At 40.8% G+C, this 18,805-nt stretch overlaps 2 protein-coding genes across 4 annotated transcripts; both read left to right on the forward strand.

Annotated features, from left to right (window-relative positions):
• The first annotated feature begins 5,073 nt into the window (after positions 1-5,073).
• Positions 5,074-9,399, forward strand: meiob (meiosis specific with OB-fold). The gene is made up of 13 exons (XM_038990900.1): positions 5,074-5,142; positions 5,353-5,410; positions 5,688-5,819; positions 5,936-6,008; positions 6,102-6,297; positions 6,505-6,605; positions 6,689-6,741; positions 6,846-6,941; positions 7,104-7,196; positions 8,420-8,564; positions 8,732-8,918; positions 9,022-9,108; positions 9,251-9,399. Exons 1-13 carry the CDS (start codon positions 5,074-5,076, stop codon positions 9,353-9,355), a joined length of 1,395 nt encoding a protein of 464 aa, XP_038846828.1. The 3' UTR covers positions 9,356-9,399.
• A 3,970-nt stretch (positions 9,400-13,369) lies between these two features.
• LOC120046756 (membrane-associated progesterone receptor component 1-like) lies at positions 13,370-18,460 on the forward strand. Of its 3 annotated transcripts, XM_038992238.1 has the most exons (4): positions 13,370-13,729; positions 15,012-15,167; positions 15,651-15,721; positions 16,909-18,460. In XM_038992238.1, exons 1-4 carry the CDS (start codon positions 13,435-13,437, stop codon positions 17,077-17,079), a joined length of 693 nt encoding a protein of 230 aa, XP_038848166.1. In that variant the 5' UTR covers positions 13,370-13,434; the 3' UTR covers positions 17,080-18,460. The 3 variants fall into 3 exon arrangements, with proteins under 3 accessions (XP_038848166.1, XP_038848168.1, XP_038848167.1); XM_038992240.1 differs by having other exon boundaries at positions 15,651-18,460; XM_038992239.1 differs by lacking the exon at positions 15,651-15,721.
• Positions 18,461-18,805: the final 345 nt, after the last annotated feature.

Below are 18,805 nucleotides of genomic sequence, written 5' to 3' on the forward strand. Positions count from 1 at the left end.
AGGCCGATCTGTGGAGAACAAACCTACACATTCTTTGTTCGGATTCTGAATGCATCTCAGATAGAAACAGGCTGGTCCTTTGATGTTCCTGAAATACTGCACTGGTCTTTCCACAGTAAAGATGACAAATGGAAAGAAAGCTCTCTGGGCAATGTCATACTAACAGACAGTCACTGCATTTCAAGATGGAGTTTTATTTTGAGTGGATAAAAAGTGAGAATTTAGTAAAGTTGAGGCCGTTTATACAGATATAAAACAATGCATCATGCAAGCAAGCACACACAGGCATGCTCGCTAACACACACGCTCACATGGTCACAAGCACACACGCTCATCTGCTCGCACGCACATACACACACACACACACACACACACACACACACACACACACACACACACACACACACACACACACACACACACACACACACACACACACACACACACACACACACACACACACACACACACACTGAAACCTATAATTACACCAGCTAAAGTCTCAGCATTGATGTGCTGACTGCTGACATCATGCAGTGTAATGTAACTGCTCTCTCCCTCCGCACTGGTTTTCATCAGCACCTTATTAAGACTATTTCAGACCTCAGCCAGAGTAATACCAGGTCTATTGGACCTGATGGACAACAGACAGAGAGCATTGTTCTACTAAAGCTCCCAGCTGGACTAGGCCTAAAGAACAGCAGTTGGACAGGTGGTAGGAATATTCGAGAGAAGTACACACATAGTAGCCTACCTCTACAGTACTTTAAACTTGTTCCACTTTGGAAACACACACCCATTCATGCACCACCATGCTCCTTGGCCAATGCTTGTAAAATGCTATATTTTCTGGTTGTTACGTTTTGTCATCATTCGTTCATTAGGCTATGCATTCGGCAAATGTATGTTTTTCTCATATAAAAAAAAAATCACGATTGCTTCGATTTGATCTCTTCAGCATCACTGTATTACCATTTTGCACAACTAATTTGACTCATGACAATAGTTCCATTGTTGGTATGTGGATTCTAACTCTTTGTTCCACCTGTAACCCAACACCTGAGAATGTTAATTAAGAAGTCCTGCTCTCCCTCCAGTTTCCAAATGGCACATAACTGTAAAACAACTTTGCTTCTCTCTCCTCTGTTTGGGAATATGGAGTGACAGATAACGGTATTACTCATATAACCAAGATACAAACTGCCTTAAACAATTGTTCAAAAATCAAGTGATATAATACAGTATCAGATTATACTTACCGTAAAATCCTTTCACTGGAGGGTCGGGTGAGAACAACTCTGATAATAGTGTTACCATAGAGAGTGTTACAGTCCCAGTTACAACATGGACCTGGCTTTGGGCGAGTCAGAGTCAGGTGTAACATGGCTGCCCTCTAGACAACTGAAATAGTAAACTGGTTTGATTAATAGTTCAGGAGGGTCAAGGGTCAGGGGTCAGCAGACCCCTCCGGCCCTCCCTGGTGTGGACTCATGGAAGCTGACACTCGGACGAAGGGCCGGCCAATCACAGAGCAGTCCATCAGTGACTCTGTTTGGAAACTTGTGCCTTTCCTGCTCCACTCAGAATGAGTAATGAAAGCAAATGTCACAAGTGGCATTCCAAAACATCCAATAGGTGAAAAATGCGATTTCTAAATTAACACAAATGATCAATTGTAGGGGCTAGTATACATGGGTCGAGTAAACATTGATTTTCCATTATGTTGAATATAAAATCCAAGTAAATTAGCATACTGTATTCATTATGAATAAACCATGCAATAAAAAAAGTAGATTTCACATGATACATTTTCGGTGCGATCAATGGAATCACAAACCCTGTTAGGAAATGCCTGATGAAATTTGAATTTGTAATGTGATAATTGAATAGGCCTACCTAAATGACAAATCCGTACTTTACTCTCGAATGTCAGCCTACCCACCTTTGTATGAAATTTTAATGTTGATCATTACTTTAAAGTTGCCAAAGAATAACTATATTTACCATTTATAACATTCAGTGTAAGGCTAAGCTAAAAACAGAAAACATAGTCCAACCTATGAAAACCAACACCAGTCAGGATCTGATCCAAAAACACAACACACAGCGAAAAGGATTACAGTAAGGAACTTGACTGACGATAATCTGAATGCGCTTTCCAGTTCCACCTTTTGATAACCATTCAGCTGTGTAACACACTGTATCGTGTTCCAGCTCCGGCTTAGTGTATCAAAGCAGCTCCCAGCATCTGGTGAAGGGTGGAGCTGTCATAGCTGTCTCATCAAATACACACACCAACGACTGACAGGCAGGTTGGATTATTTTAGTCCTCAGAATAGGGACAATACGTAGCCTGAGGCACTGCGGCTATCCCCTCTTTGTAATGGAAACATCTAGAACGTCAACGCTACGGAACAGAACAGACAGGCCATGCCAAATAAGGCTTTGATATTCTACTTGTAGAATGCACCTGTGCATCATTGGCAGTTCGTCATTGTTCCTGCCGGTTTTATGTGTTTGCACAGCTGCCTGACTTGACTGTTCTTTGGAATGTGTATTGAACGTTGTTGTATCTGAAAGGTAAAGGTTAAGTCTAGCCAAAATATTAGGGTGGATAGATCTACAGTATAAAAGTTAGAGTAAAATCTCAAACTGAGTGACTCAGAGGTGGAGAGGCATAGCCTTTACATATTTTGTTTGCCCATAGTCCATACGGATTTGCCTGCTTGTAAATCACACCTCTTTGTCTTTACATGCAAAAGACAGGTCAGTGATTAAGATACAGTATATTTACCTTGTAAAAAATATGCTTTGGATAAGTCTTCATTGGCCTCCTCTATGATAGTGTTGTGTAATGTTGGGCTATTACTGAGTACACTGTACTAGTGTATTTACTACTGAGGTAGCCTAAAGTCTACATGTGGAAAGGGGCTGGTTTACATCATGACAGTTCATTAAAGGTCATGACTCAAGAGGGTCTGGAAGTAACAGACTACTGCCGTAGACCTATTATCCATGTCTAGGACTAGGTCTGTAAATCGTCAATAGCAGAGGGAATTTAATCATCCTCAACCACACGTCATAAAACCTCCCAATGACAGGTGAGAAATCCTCAGGCGCTGTTGATAAATATTTATCTATTTTTTAAATTATTGCCAAGAAAGGGGGGAGGTGGAGAAGAACAATACAGGAAGGTGTGTGCCAGGAACAGTCATCATATTAGCCTTGCAATAAAAGAAAAAGCAGATGATGTAGAATTGAAAAAGCTTTGCAAAACGAGGCTCTCTCAATGCAGATGGGACAAGAATATCAGCATAGACCATACAGAATTACGCACCCCACCAGAATTATGCACTAGAGGCCCCCCCAAAAAATATACATATGTTTTATTGTCACATACACACCGGATAGGTGTTTTACGGGGTCAGCCATTGTAATAAGGTGCCTGGAGCAAATTTGGGTTAAGAGCCTTGCTCAAGGGTACATCAACATATTTTTTACGTGTCGGCTCGGTATTCGAACCAGTGCCCTTTCGGTTACTGGCCCAACGCTCTTACCGTTAGGCTGCCTGTCTTAACAAACAAGTGTAAATCCAAAACGAGGCTCTCTCAATGCAGATGAGACAAGAATATTAGCCTCTTAGACCATACAGTATTATTCACCCCCCACCACCAAAACGGACACTTTAACCGTAAACAGCGCTGCAAAAACAACAAGGCTACTGTATCATTTCAAACTGCTTCTAGTCTATCATCCATCCACAAGGGCCGCGTGCGGTGGACGGGTGAACCACAGCATCGCGGGCTTCTCCCCCGCGAAATTCACTGAACTAACTCCTGAGGCAAACGGAACCAGGTAATCTCAATGGTTTTTCTAACAAATACTAACAGTAGGCCCCACTTGCTTTGTATATATTACCGGCATTTTATTTGACATCGTTTGTTATTCTGACCTTAGAGAAAATAGGTTTGCCTTACCTGGCTTTTAGCTTGCAAGGTGGGTCGTGGCAGATAGTCTGGCAGGAAGCAGAGGGTCGCCAGAGTAAGTTAGTTAGCTAGCTAGCTCAAAAATGTAACGTTGCCAATGTTTATTGTTCCACTAAAAGAGTACCTCTTGCGTCTGGTGATATTTTAATTCGAAATTGTGCACCAATATTGAATTTTAAAAGCCTGTTATATGAATTGAAGTGCCATTTAAAATAGACCACATGTACAATTCAATCAATTTGATTTTTTATATGAATAAGGGCTTGTTAAAATGCCCAAATTCTGTATTTTGACATGCCCTCTGTCAACACTGTCTCTTCTAGAAAGATTTTAACCCATTTAATCCCAACATTTCTCCCAAATTACACCATCATTGTAAAGCCCTAGTTATTTTGTTGCTTTGACAAAGTAATTTCTGAAGATTATTATTTATTTAATGTGATTAGTGATTCATTTATGTCAGTCCCTCATTTTAAGGTCAACTCTGTTTCATGAACTGAACTCTCATGAAACTAGTACTTTTAAAGTATTTTTTAAAAGAAACATTGAACATCTAATAGTTAAATCATAGAGTAAAAGCAGGTGTGCTGGTTCTATTCTATGTCAAATGTTGGGTGGTTTGTGGTGGAAAACTGAGCGGGTTGAGCATAGCAGTCAACCCTGTTACCCATAGACAGGCTAGAAATGTTTTAACAATTATCATTTTTTTAAGCTTGCATTCAATTGACAATCCTGTTATGATCAACCCTGTTATGATCAAACCGGTTACGGTCAACCCTGTTATGGTCAACTGTGTTATTGTCAACCGTGTTACTTTATTTGGCACTTACTGTAGTTTTACTATTTTTGTATTTATCCTCTTGAGATGGGAAAAAATGTTTTTTATGAAGAACATTTTCTCTTTATGACAATGTTAAAATTAGGTAAAATCAAAAGTTTGTTTTGCCAAAGTTACACTTCTCAAAAGGCAGTGAATTGGTGGAATGATCCATTTACTACCTCACACAGGTAGAATATCTGACACGTGTGTTTTCTATTCATTTTATTTCAGCAACTTAGACCTCAGAACTGGATAAACACTTGGAAAATGGCATACAGCAGGCAAGCTAAGGACTTTGTTGCCATTTCTGATTTACACCCAAATACAACACATCCGGTGAGTCATGTGATATGATACAATTGTTACAGTAACCTAACTTGTGGCTGGATACACCGTCATGAAAAAAATTATTCAACCAATTTGATATCTTGAAGTGAAATAAACTGTCAAGACTACAACAATCATTTTGAATCGTGACTGTTGTATTGATTAGGCTAAATTGGTTTGAAGCATACAAAATGTTGAAATATCTATTCTGTTTTTCAGAGAGTGGCTGGAGTCATCATTGGAAAAACTGATGTCAAAAGCTTTCCAGACAGGAAAAGTTGAGGATTCAATTTCATTATATTTCCCCCATCATTTAATATTGGTGCATACTGGCATCAAATAGTCTAAATACAACTTCCAAGTATTCATGTAGTATCACTGGTATCAAATTCAGTGATAGCCTGCTGTCCACTGAGGCCTCCTGCCTCTGTCCTCCCAAAACATAGACTTATCCCCAAGGCATGCCTACGCTGTAGCCTACTGTGCTCAAGTTTATGGCTTGCTCACTAGAACGCTCTACTGGCAGTTTTCTGAACTGATCTCTGGCATTTCAGGTATTGGTTTTGACAGATTCACTTTCGGCTTCACAATCAAGGACTCGCCAGACTATTTCATTAATGTTTCCTCGTGGGGCAACGATGGATACATCAATGGGCTCTCTAACAGCTTCCGCATAGGAGACTGTGGTAAGATTATGCATTCATTTCAATTCTATGAAGATGTAAAATAATACATCATGTAGAAACAATGTGTCCGTCTTTTTGATAATTACACTAATTTATCTGTATTTTCCCCCCTTCAGTTATTATAGAAAATCCTTTAGTTGCTACCAAAGATCCTGAGAAAGAGGATAGATTCTGCCCCTCAACTCCCAGGTACGGTGTACTGAGTACTGAGTGGTTAGTTCTCTTTTTAAACATGACTATACTCTAGTAATACAAGTAACAAAACCAATTTCTCTGTTTCAGCTTATACAGGTTGCTGGTGAGTGAAGCTCACTCCCAGCTATCAATAGGCTCTGACATAGAGACGATGAACAGGCTGCTGCCTCTGCTCCACCTGCCTGTGAAGGACTCCAGGGACTTCTACTCTTTGGGAGACATTGTGGCCAACGGACAGAGCCTGGACAGGACCGTCATTAACATACTCGCCGCCGTTCGGTCGGTAAGATCTGAGAGTGCATAGAGTAAAGTAGGTCTTGAGGAGGATAGTATCCGGTACACTAGTGTGACTTTGGACTATCATTATATAGTTGTATCTATTAATATAGGAGCCACAAACTAGGCCCTATTTTCACATGTCCAGTGGCATAAGTACCATATGTATTGGAAAAGCTAAAAGCGTTTCCAAACCACTATTTCTGCCCTCCAGATTGCAGAGCCAAAGTTTTTCACCACGGCGGACGGACGCAAAGGGCAGAGGCTAGAAGTGAAGCTCTTTGATGATTCTGTCACATCTTTTCCCTTAGTATGGTAGGAATTGTACCACTGTACCCCACATGTCTTCAATATCCCCATCCTCTCCCCTGAGTTAACATAACTTCTGTATCACACAGCTGGGACAGAGAGGCCATTCAGCTAGTTCAGACTCTGATACCAAGAGAAACAGGTTGGTATACAGTGGGTTCTAATTCTTTGTGAAATGGAAATGTGAGATTTTGTGTTTGTTTTAAAATGTCATTGACTGAATAAGACTTTTCTGTGTACTTTAAGTGCTCTTTATCTCGGATGCCAGGATTGGTTTTGACAGCTTCCGGAACTGCATGACAGCTACAGTCAATTCTAAAACCATAATCACTGTCAACCCGGGTAAGGATATCACTTTATTTGGATTGATCACATCTGTTTACAACACATTCTCCATTGAGACACAGTAGACAATTGTTTTTTAAATAGAATATTTTAATTTTCACATTATTAATACAGTACCTTATGCTGTAATTAATGTGATTCTGTTTTGAGATACATAAGATACAAAGGAAGCCAGCCTTCTGTTCAGCTATGCCAAAGAGGTCTCTGAGTCTGGTGTGTTGGATGAGGATGACAGGCCTGGAGATGTGTCTGGTAGGTAACAACCATGACTGTAGTATTATTATACAATTGAGACTTTGCACATTTTTATTTATTTAACTAGGCAAGTCAGTTAAGAACAAATTCTTATTTACAATGACGGCCTACCCCAGCCAAACCTGGACCAATTGTGCACTGCCCTATGGGACTCCCAATCACGTCCAGATGTGATACAGCCTGGAATTGAACCAGGGACTGTAGAGATGCCTCTAGCACTGAGATGCAGTGCCTTAGACCGCTGCGCCACTCAGGAGCCCTAATGAGTTAGAACAGAGAGGAAGAGGCAAAGCAAGAAGGTTTACTCCACCCAAAATCTGTTAATGAAAATAAGACCGTGAAGTGAGGAATTTTCAATGAAAGAATGTCAAGTTTGGTCAACAAAAATGGAATTGCTAATTTGCTACGTAAGGTTTATTTGATCTAATAGAAGTTTGGTAATGGTTAGGTCGGTACGAATGCACACTGATATAGGTGGACGCACGTGGAATTTCGGCAACTTCTGAAAAAAACGACTTTATATCGGAGTGTTGCCTGTTGTTCACACACGTATCTGCCCTCTCATTGGCTAGAATGGCCCCACCTGATCTCACTTCCTACCACCTGCCTTCCATCTTTGAGGACATGTGTTTCCATTGTTAGAGCTGTAGGGTTGCAAAATTCCAGGAACATCCAATAAATTCCCTGGTTTTCCCAAAATCCCGGTTGGATCAATCACAGATATCAGGAGGGAAAAAGCAGGAGGGCCGGTATCCTCCAACCAGGATTTCTGGGAAACCATGGAATTTATTGAAAGTTCCCCGAATTTTGCATATAGAGTAGTCACTCGACTATCATGTCAATATAATTATTATTATTATTATTATACCTTTATTTCAACACTAACACAGACTGAGACCAAGGTCTCTTTCACAGCTGGGCCCTGCGTATACATGTTTACACATACAGTTTAGGTAAGATGATTAAGAAACTACACAAGACAAACAAATCGATCACAGATAACACAAAAAAATACAGCAACAGATTTCATTTACACATAGGTTATTCCCCTAACAGCACAAGAACTTGCATTACCCGAAACAGTTACAAGCAATACAAAAATAAAAATCCTTCAATAAATATTTAAAATGGGCAAGGGACAAGAGTCTCAATTCTAGATCATCTTTGGTTAGGCCTACATGTATGATTCTCTGTTATTGACGCCACTGTTCTCTCTCCAGTGGATTCTATCAGTGATGTGTACACAGTGAGCCAGCTCAAACTCAAAGCCCAGGAGAACCCGGAGGTATTCTGTGGAATCACCTACAGCTTCATCTCCAAACTAGATCTAGACACCTCTGTCTCCAAAGTCATCAGAAGCAGGTGGTAAGTTTAAACAGTGGATACACTTTGACACATGATTATTGAATTCATCATTTCTCAGCAAATCCCACATTTTCTGACTACACATTTCATCTCATTGAAACTTAACTACATTAGCACCCTTTCTTTTTCCTGATTTACATATTGGTGCTGGTCTCCTCCCTGCTCAGTTCCAAGTGCAGGTACCAGGTGAATGAGGAGATTCAGAGCTGCTCCAACACAGCCTGCCCTGGGGGAGACCAGCCTCTGACTGTGACCACAGGGTTTGATCTTCTGGTGGATGTGACAGACCACACAGGAACCCTGCAGTCCTGCTCCCTGAATGGCACTGTCGCAGAGAAGACTCTGGGATGCAATGTGAGTGGAAATACAATATATAATAAGTGGGCTTATCCTGGATTTGTGCAACTGCCCTAATGTGCAACCATGGTTGACAGCGCTCTGCCTTCTTTTGTTGCAGCCCGAGGAGTTTGTGAGTTTAACAGAGGATGAGCGAACGGCGATGAAATGGAAGATTCTCTTGGAAAGATGCAAAGTATATATCAAGGTGTGTAAAATCCATATGTCATTGGTACTGATTAGCTTTGAAAAGGTTTTGAATGAACCTGTCAGTGGCGGCCTTGTCAAGTATTTTTCTCAGAATTTTGAGCTGAGGAACATAACATTTTTTAATTCTACTGTATCTTCAGATCACTCCCTCTCCCAAAAGCAGAAGTGGAATGAGAGGCAATGTCCTGCAGTGTTCCCTCGCTGATCCAGGAGAAGTGAAGCAGAACATGTCTGCCCTGCAGTAATCTCGTTCACCAGTTGTGTGGTTGGGTCCAAGTGTGGCGAGTCCTTCAGTAGCTTTCTCATATTAGGTGAATAATGGTTGAGATGCACTTTTGACATGGGTTGTGGGTTCTGTAGCTAGGCCTAGATAGAATGTACACACTTTTCATATTTATTTCCCTTTATTTATTTGGTATTGTATATGTGCTGTAATGTACTGTATTTATGTGTATAGTGATATATATATATATATATATATATAGTATAAAAATATTTTTGAAACCATTGCATTATTCTCTAATGAGCTTGGAGGCCTATCCAGTTTACTGTGCAGATACCGTTGGGGTCAGAAGTTTACATACACTTTGGTTGGAGTCATTAAAACTTGTTTTTCAACCACTCCACAATGTTCTTGTTAACAAACTATAGTTTTGGCAAGTCGGTTAGGACATCTACTTTGTGCATGACACAAGTAATTTTTCCAACAATTGTTTACAGACAGATTATTTCACTTATAATTCACTGTATCACAATTCCAGTGGGTCAGAAGTTTACATACACTAAGTTGACAGTGCCTTGAAACAGCTTGGAAAATTCCACAAAATGATGTCATGGCTTTAGAAGCTTCTGATAGGCTAATTGACATAATTTGAGTCAATTGGAGGTGTACCTGTGGATGTATTTCAAGGCCTACCTTCAAACTCGTGCCTGTTTGCTTGACATGGGAAAATCTAAAGAAATCAGCCAAGACTTCAGAAAAAGAATTGTAGACCTCCACGAGTCTGGTTTATCCTTGGGAGCAATTTCCAAACGCCTGAAGGTACCACGTTCATCTGTACAAACAATAGTACGCAAGTATAAACACCATGGGACCACGCAGCCGTCATACCGCTCAGGAAGGAGACACGTTCTGTCTCCAAGAGATGAATGTATTTTGGTGCGAAAAGTGCCATTCAATCCCAGAACAGCAGCAAAGGACCTTGTGAAGATGCTGGAGGAAACGGGTACAAAAGTATCAATATCCACAGTAAAACGAGTCCTATATCGACAAAACCTGAAAGGCCGCTCAGCAAGGAAGAAGCCACTGCTCCAAAACCGCCATAAAAAAGCCAGACTACGGTTTGCAACTGCACATGGGGACAAAGTTTGTCCTTTTTGTAGAAATGTCATCTGGTCTGATGAAACAAAAATAGAACTATTTGGCCATAATGACCATTATGTTTGGTGGAAAAAGGGGGAGGCTTGCTTCATCCGTGAAGCACAGGAGTGGCAACATCATGTTGTGGGGGTGCTTTGCTGCAGGCGTGACTGGTGCACTTCACAAAATAGATGGCATCATGAGGGAGGAAAATATGTGGATATATTGAAGAAACATTTAAAGACATCAGTCAGGAAGTTAAAGCTTGGTCGCAAATGGGTCTTCCAAATGGACAATGACCCCAAGCATACTTCCAAAGTTATGGCAAAATGGGTTAAGGACAACAAAGTCAAGGTATTGGAGTGGGCATCACAAAGCCCTGACCTCAGTCCTATAGAAAATTTGTGGGCAGAATTGAAAAAGCGCGTGGGAGCAAGGAGGCCTACAAACCTGACTCAGTTACACCAGCTATGTCAGGACGAATGGGCCATAATTCACCCAACTTGTTGTCGGAAACTTGTGGAAGGCTACCCGAAACGTTTGACCCAAGTTAAACAATTTAAAGGCAATGCTACCAAATACTAATTGAGTGCATGTAAACTTGACCCACGGGGAATGTGATAAAATAAATAAAAGGTGAAATAAATCATTCTCTACTATTATTTTGACATTTCACATTCTAAAAATAAAGTGGTGATCCTAACTGACCTAAAACAGGGAATTTTTACTAGGATTAAATGTGGTGTATGTAAACTTCCGACTTCAACTATATATACGAAATAACGATGAGACAAGATTCTGGAACAGTCATGTTTGATGTGAATATGTTGATATGAAGATGATTATACACTACTAATCTCTCTTGGACAGATGCACATAACATAAATGTAGTAGCATTAACCGAGGATCTAACGCAATTATGCAAGATATTAGTTCTGCGTGTCCAAGATTAATACATTACAGTCAGGTACTTATCAGACTAGCTCTTGCGAATCCAAGGGGCCATTCTGGCCTTGGGTTCCCACACCAAGCGTTGACAACGGTGAGACCAGCGTACGAAAGTCCTGACGCTCTCCCCACACATAAAAACATGTTGCTTGCGATACGGTTTACAAACGTTTTGTTTGGAACATTACTTTCACAACAAAAATAAATATTTTTTGGGGTGACAAGGCATCCCTCTTCTTGTTTATGGGAGAGATCACCTGTTCTAATTAGATATCTAGCGTCCCCGAACACCTGTGTGTAACGGAAGAAGGACGCCAGAAAAGTGTTGTAACTGAAAAATACTATTGGCTGCAACTGTGGTAAAACAGTGTACAGTAAGTGGATATTTTGCATTTGTGAAATTATTTTGATGTGATATGTAAGTAGCGGGCCTTATGTTTCTAGAACCGCGATTGAGAATCAAATCACGTTTAGATGGAGTATCCGGCTGTTTTGGCTGCCAGAGACGGTTTACCTCTCTCTGAACAATCTCTTGTGGACAGATGCACAAACACATGGTAGTAGCATCTGACGAAAGACTGTGGGATGCTACGACTAACGAGGAACTTGTATGCTTATTTTTCATCACTGATCATTTGGTCAAATCACGATTTCGCAGGCGCTCGCGTCTTTCGAATTTCGGAAGGGGTGGGTACATTTCGCCCATAGACATGTCCGAAACTGGTTAAATTTCCGTTAGAGGGGTGGAGACCTCCTAGTGTCCTTAGTTCATTTTATAACTACATATTCCCCCAGAATTTAATCGAGCATATGATGTGATTTTTTAATTGTGGGTGTCTGAGATTACCTCTGAACATAGGGGTTGGGTTCCTGCCAACTACATTGCAGATGCATGCCAAATTTAGAACGCCTGGATAGGTATTTAACATATCAGCTAACCAAATCATATGCCAAAGCAATCTGATGCCCGACTGCACAGTCAATGACGTGACACTAAACCATTGGTTGATGCAATGCAACGCCTGCCCTTCTAGTCGGCATGAACTCAACCAACAAAAGGACACAGAGTTTCTAAACCCAGAGGCGCAACATCGTGAGACTTCCATGAACGCTTGCAAAAACAGACCAAGCAGACCAGACCTGGTCGGGGTTTGAGAAGTAAGTCTGAGGTGAAAAAATATTCTGTAGTTAATTTTCTCAAATTCTAAAGGCACAACCTAAATTCGAGCCAATATCTTATATATTTGAATATGTTATTACTCCAACCCCGTGAAAGTGACAAACTGACACGTTTTCATGTTCGTCAAATAACTATATCGAATGAGTGACTTTGATTTGACGGCCGCATATGCGCAGTTTTGGCGCGAGACGCCCGTTAAACCCGATGACATGTTTCTGGCACGAGTTTAGCTAGACAACGTCGCCATGAAATCGCCTACACGTGTGATCGGGGATTTCTACTGGAGAAGCAGTTTCTGCCTATCTTGATCCTGTACTGTACTGTATTGGATAAGGATATTAAAGGAGTAGCTTGCTACAGGATGTGATGTCATTATTCAGAATGACGACGACGTCGTTATCAAGGTCCCATTTTTTTCGTCTTTTGATTCAAATAATTTAATAACAGTTTAATTGTTTGTTAATAAAAAATAAAATGCATGCCCTACCCACCATGCAAGACAAGATTGTCAGTATTCAATGAATTATAAGGTCATATTTGCTACCAAAATTCTGATCTGAATTAATGTATGCGGAGAACATTTTATATTGATAAAATAGATATGATTGTTAAAGGCATCAAATTGATGTAATACATTTTTTTAAACATAAAGCCCATTGGTCAAAACTGCATAAGAGTTCATTTTTGGCCTCTGTGATTGGTACATTGACACACACCCTCGATAAGCCTCATGTCCCAGTACAGTCACCAGTCAGCCACAGATGAAAGGGGAAACCTTATAATAAGTCATCGTTGGTACGTAGCCTACAGTCCCACCCAAGCATAGAGAAACAAACATGGCTGATACAGAGACAGCCGAGGAATCTTCTTCAGGAATTTTGCAAGAAATGTTCACGTCCCCGTTGAATTTGAGTCTGCTTGGCCTCTGCATATTTATTTTACTCAGAATCTTCTGCGGAGACAAGCCTGCAGACATGGGCGAGGTTGAGGAACCTCTGCCTAAACTCAAGAACAGAGATTTCACTTTAGCGGAGCTGCAACCGTACGATGGGCTTCAAAATCGAAGAATTCTCATGGCTGTCAATTCAAAGGTGTTTGATGTAACCACAGGAAAGAAATTATACGGGCCAGGTAAAATAAGTTGTAGGCTATTTACATTTGTTATTTCCGCTCAAAGGAATGGTTGGCGCAACTGTAGCCAAGTGGCTTGCCCAGTAAACTTAATACATACGTGTCTTACTTTGTGTCTATTGAGTATGTGTATAACTAGTACGACCATTCTAAAACGCCACACCCCCTTCTTCATAAATCATTGCCCGCGATCGAATTTCACAACACGCGAGCTGTAGCCTCGAGAGACCGCTGACGGGCGTAGTTCTTCCTGACGTCGTTATTCCGGGTAATCAGAAACGGAACAACAGAGCCCTCTGGCGGAGATGCGGCTACACAAGCTGCAACTGGAGTGTTCAACGGAGTTGGCATGTTGTAAACTCTCACGGAGATGATTAATCATGTCCTACGCTATTACGCAAGCCCTTCTGAGGAACACCCTCACTGAAAATATGTAGAAGTTGCATATATTCTCAGTCTGTATAATAGGGTAAACTATTTATCTTATTGATGTTCCTCGCTTTTGAGTTGTGCCTCAGTTCTTTTCATGTCAATTCAGAACAAATAGCTTGAGGTTTAATGTTCAATTCAGCCAGACCAGATAGTTGCACAAAGTAAGGCTTGTTGAGGCCTATTGAAGAGCAATAATAGGCCTACTGGCTGACTCTCATTCCAAGAATTCAGGCTATCTTATCTTTCAGTCTCAACTTCGAGAATAGAGGGCTTGTTGTTGGGCTATCTTTGAAGCCATCTGATCTTAGAATAGAGCAAGGTATGTCTGGAGGGTGGAAGTTTAACTTTATTTTCACCAAATTTAAGAAACAGTGCATACTTGTTTCATTTAAGGGGCAATTTGCAATTGCTACCTCAATTTTTGGACTTTTAAATGCATTATATAAATCCATTGATTGAGATACAAGTTTAGTTCTTGAAGAATATAACTGATAAATGCATCATGTGCTTCGTTGTACCCATCAGAACCCCAAATAGAAGCTTGTTTTACTCCAATGTTTGTAGACAAAGTAAGTAAACATGGTTAAAACAGTTTTATATAGTTTTAATATGGATGGTCAGTATTTGCATCCATAGCTCTGTCTATGAATTTGAGTGGGGTTACATTTCTCCAGCCTCATTCTTCTAATTTTTACCAAAACGGGCTGGGCGGGCGTATGCTTTTGTTTTCAACGGCTGATTGCCGCTTTAAATGGTAGTCATCAGCAAATGTATAAACCTTGACAAATAGTTTGTGTATTCACAATCACATTTTAAATGAATCTCTTTGTCTGTGTGTGTTGTTCTCCAGTGGGTCCATATGGATTGTTGGCTGGTAAAGATGCCTCCAGGGGCCTGGCCACTTTCTGTCTGGAGAAGGAGGCCCTGAAAGACACACACGATGACCTCTCGGACCTCAATGCCATGCAACAGGAGAGCCTCAACGAATGGGAGACCCAGTTCACCCGTGAGTTAATGGACGAGTTGGTAGAAGTTGGTACAAAACACTTTAGATACAGTATTTTCAACTTCTACCTGAAGCGAAATGTACCTCTTGCAGTCAACATCACATGCACACACTCCACTCAACAGAATGTAGTGCAAACTGTTGATGCACCTCGTGGGGTGTCTGTTTCTGCAGTCCGTTTCTGCTTCAGCCAACACCTCTTTGGTCTGTTGTTTTACTTGACTACGATAGAAGAGTTAGCTACAGCACATTCAGTATGGCACCATACCTGGGCATAATGTCGTAAACACTACTTCGCATCAAATGAACACTTTCAATCAATTACATTGGGTAGTGCTGTGAATTGAAACCCAGACATGGGAGGCAGTCTTTGTAGGCTAAGGCTAGTGAATACAATGTCCTAGAGCTCAGCTGTGATGTCGTGTGTAGCGAATGTCTCTCAGGAACTCAATGTTCTTTTCTACTTCTTCCTGCCTTTCACAGAAAAGTATGACTATGTTGGCAAACTTCTGAAACCTGGAGAGGAACCCTCTGAGTACACTGATGACGAGGAGGTCAAGGACAAAAATAAAGACTAGAACTCACAAGTGCACACAGGAAATTCAGATGCTTTAATTATTTTGGATCATGTGATGCATATTGGCTTGTGGTGCGGCCATTGAGCGAAATGCTTTCTCCTGGATGGCTTTTGCATTATATCATTGTCATGGACCATCACCTCTTATGCTATGTTCATATGCCACAGACCTTAAACCCGCAATCAGCAGTTGAAACAATAACAAAGCATTATCAAGCCCCTGTTTAGGTAAAAAAAAATCTGGATGCAGCGACTGACCATCCATGATATTAAATTATAGTTTTAACTATGTTTTTTAGGCTAAATAGTGTTTGTTTACATTTACTTTGTTTACACACATTGGAGTAAAACAAGCTTATATGTTGGGTTCTAATGGGGTACGACATTTTAACTATTGAACTAAACTTGTGAGGCATTTATAAGTTATATTCGTCAAAAATCAAGGGGTTAATATCATTCAATTATAAGTCCAAAAGTGGATGTAGCAACTGCAGATTGCCCCTTTTAATTTACCAAAATGCACCAGATTTTTATGTTCAGGTTACAATACATTTTGAATACCGTAGTGTCTTAGTAAAAGCAGTATACAGGTAGTATACACCTTTCTTGTATTTCTCTACATGTTTATTTTTTGTATATGGTGATGTTTTGTATGTGATCTTGCCGGATTGTTTCTATATTTTATTGTTCATTTAAAAAACAAACATCTTGGGCTACCTATCAAACAATCTTTTGTGTATAAAACCAGTAGATGACTGTAATACCACGGAGGGGAACCACCATGACCTAATGATGTGTGCCAGTGTGTAAGATGGTGGACTGGGAAAAAAAATGAGAAAATTGGAACATGTTTTGAGTGAATATGGAGTGGTGGATCACACAGAACTTTTGGAAGAGCTACAGAAGCAAATTGAACGTGACCTGAGTGGGGATAAATTAACTGTGGTGGCAGGTGCGGTGAAGACCGCAGAGTTTGAGCCTCATCATGATGATAAAGATGGTTCTAGCCCAGTGGGAATTAGATTTTTGGAGAGAATGGATCCTTGCCTTCTGGCAGATTCGTATGTGATGTCAGGTTGGGTGGAGAAGAGGTTTGGGAATGTTAGGTCGGTGAAGGTGACTCGAAGTGGAATCATTTTTATTTTTTGTGTTTCTGTCATCCAGAGGGAGTATGCACTCCGCATCACACGACTGAGGACAAGAACTGTGACTTGCTTTCCTCTCTGGAGCAAGGTGCCGCTGAAAGGAGTGATAACTGGTGTGCCGTTAAGTGTTGAGGAGGATCAAATGAAGTTAAAGATTCTCAGTGTCTGTGACGCCCGCCGTTTGGTGTGACGCAGACCCGGTGGAGAATGGTGAAACTGAGAAGACACTGCACTACTGAGTTTTTATGCAGAGTTTTTACCAAATAAAGTGAAGTAATGATGTCCGTTATCCCATGAGAGCTTTTGTCCCAAACCCATTACAGTGTTTTAGGTGTCAAGCTTATAGTCATGTTGTAGGAGGGAGATTCCTAGATGTGAGAAGTGTGCAGGAGGACATGAGACAGGAATGTGTAGTTTCTGTGGAAAAAGTTGTGTATAAACTGTAGGGGTAACCATGGTGCTGGAGATCAGAGGTGTCTGGTGAGAGAAAGGCAGGTTGAGGTTGCCAGGATCAGAGTAGTGTAGAAGGTGTCATATGCTGAGGCAGTGAAGAGAGTAGTAGAGGAAGATGGGTCCAAGGTGAGGGAGTAGGCCAATAGAGAGTGATAGGAATAACGTGCTTCTGTAAGGTTATTTTTTTTAGCGTTCATTGCCATTGCTGTCAACTTTACCGCAGGAATGGATCATAGATCACAGAGGATAGATGTTGTGGTGGCAGCTGCAGAGATGTACTTGGGTGTATGAGATTTTACTGAAGAAGACTTACAAGGTGTTTTGAACGATAGTGTCCCATCCTTCCAGGCTGCTGGCCTTGTGTCGGATCAGCCAAAGTAGTGGTGTAGGGTTAGTTGGTAGGACAATTTTTTTCACAAAGTGTATTGAATTCATACTACAGAATAGTATGCTGATGCACAGCCAATACAATAGGTGGCTGCATGCATTTATAACATTTGTTTGTGGACCATCATAATACCAAAGAAGAAGAAGGCAGAGGTCGGATGGCGCGTTGAGTAAAGTTTATGGAAATTAGTGTAAAACTGTAGCATTGAAGAATGGCGCAAAACGGGTTAAAGTTGTTAATGAAGATAGGACTCTGTTTGATAATGCCTCGTTCTTTTTGGAGTCATTTTTCATAGATAAAAATGTAATTTTGAGAGATCCATTTGCGGTCAAGGAGAGGGTGGAGGGTGTACTGGGAAAGGTGGAGTCAAAGTGACCAGGAGTGGTATGGTGTTGATGTATTGTATATCACAAGAACAAAAATAAACTGTGTCTCTGGGAGTTATCAGAGTATGATGTAGAAAGCTTTGATTTTCTGAACAGGGCACCGGTAAAAGGTGTCATCTCTGGCGTCGTGGTGGAAATTAAGGCTGGAAATCTAAAGTACCACGTTTCACGTACCAGGAGTAGTAGATGCAAGTCCATTGAACCTTATGGTGAATGGAAGAAACAGTGGCGACCTGTAATTTTTGGCCTGTTTTGCATGTTACTTTGGCATTAATACGTGTCACATATCATTTTGCAAACAATGTAAAATACATATATTGAGTTAATAAAGCCGCATACAAGCATGGTCTCTTTTTTGCTTTCTTAAGGCAGCTCCAAAATACAGATGTTTCAGCCTAGCTCAGTGCTTTCTGTGGTCGAGAGGCAGCCAGCGGAAAATACAGAGTGTAGGTGTTGGTAATCTTCTCTAGTTGCGCCGTGATTGGCTTAGTGTTCTGTCACTCATGGGGACACTATGTCACCGCAACATCTACAGGGAGAGATAGAAAGTTCAAGCCCCCTTGGGTGCTGCCATATAAACTCAGCAAAAAAGAAACATCCCTTTTTCAGGACCCTGTCTTTCAAAGATAATTTGTAAAAATCCAAATAACTTCACAGATCTTCATTGTAAAGGGTTTAAACACTGTTTC

The sequence above is a fragment of the Salvelinus namaycush genome, chromosome 4 (genome assembly GCF_016432855.1).
Source record: "Salvelinus namaycush isolate Seneca chromosome 4, SaNama_1.0, whole genome shotgun sequence".
Taxonomy (NCBI): Eukaryota; Metazoa; Chordata; class Actinopteri; order Salmoniformes; family Salmonidae; genus Salvelinus; species Salvelinus namaycush.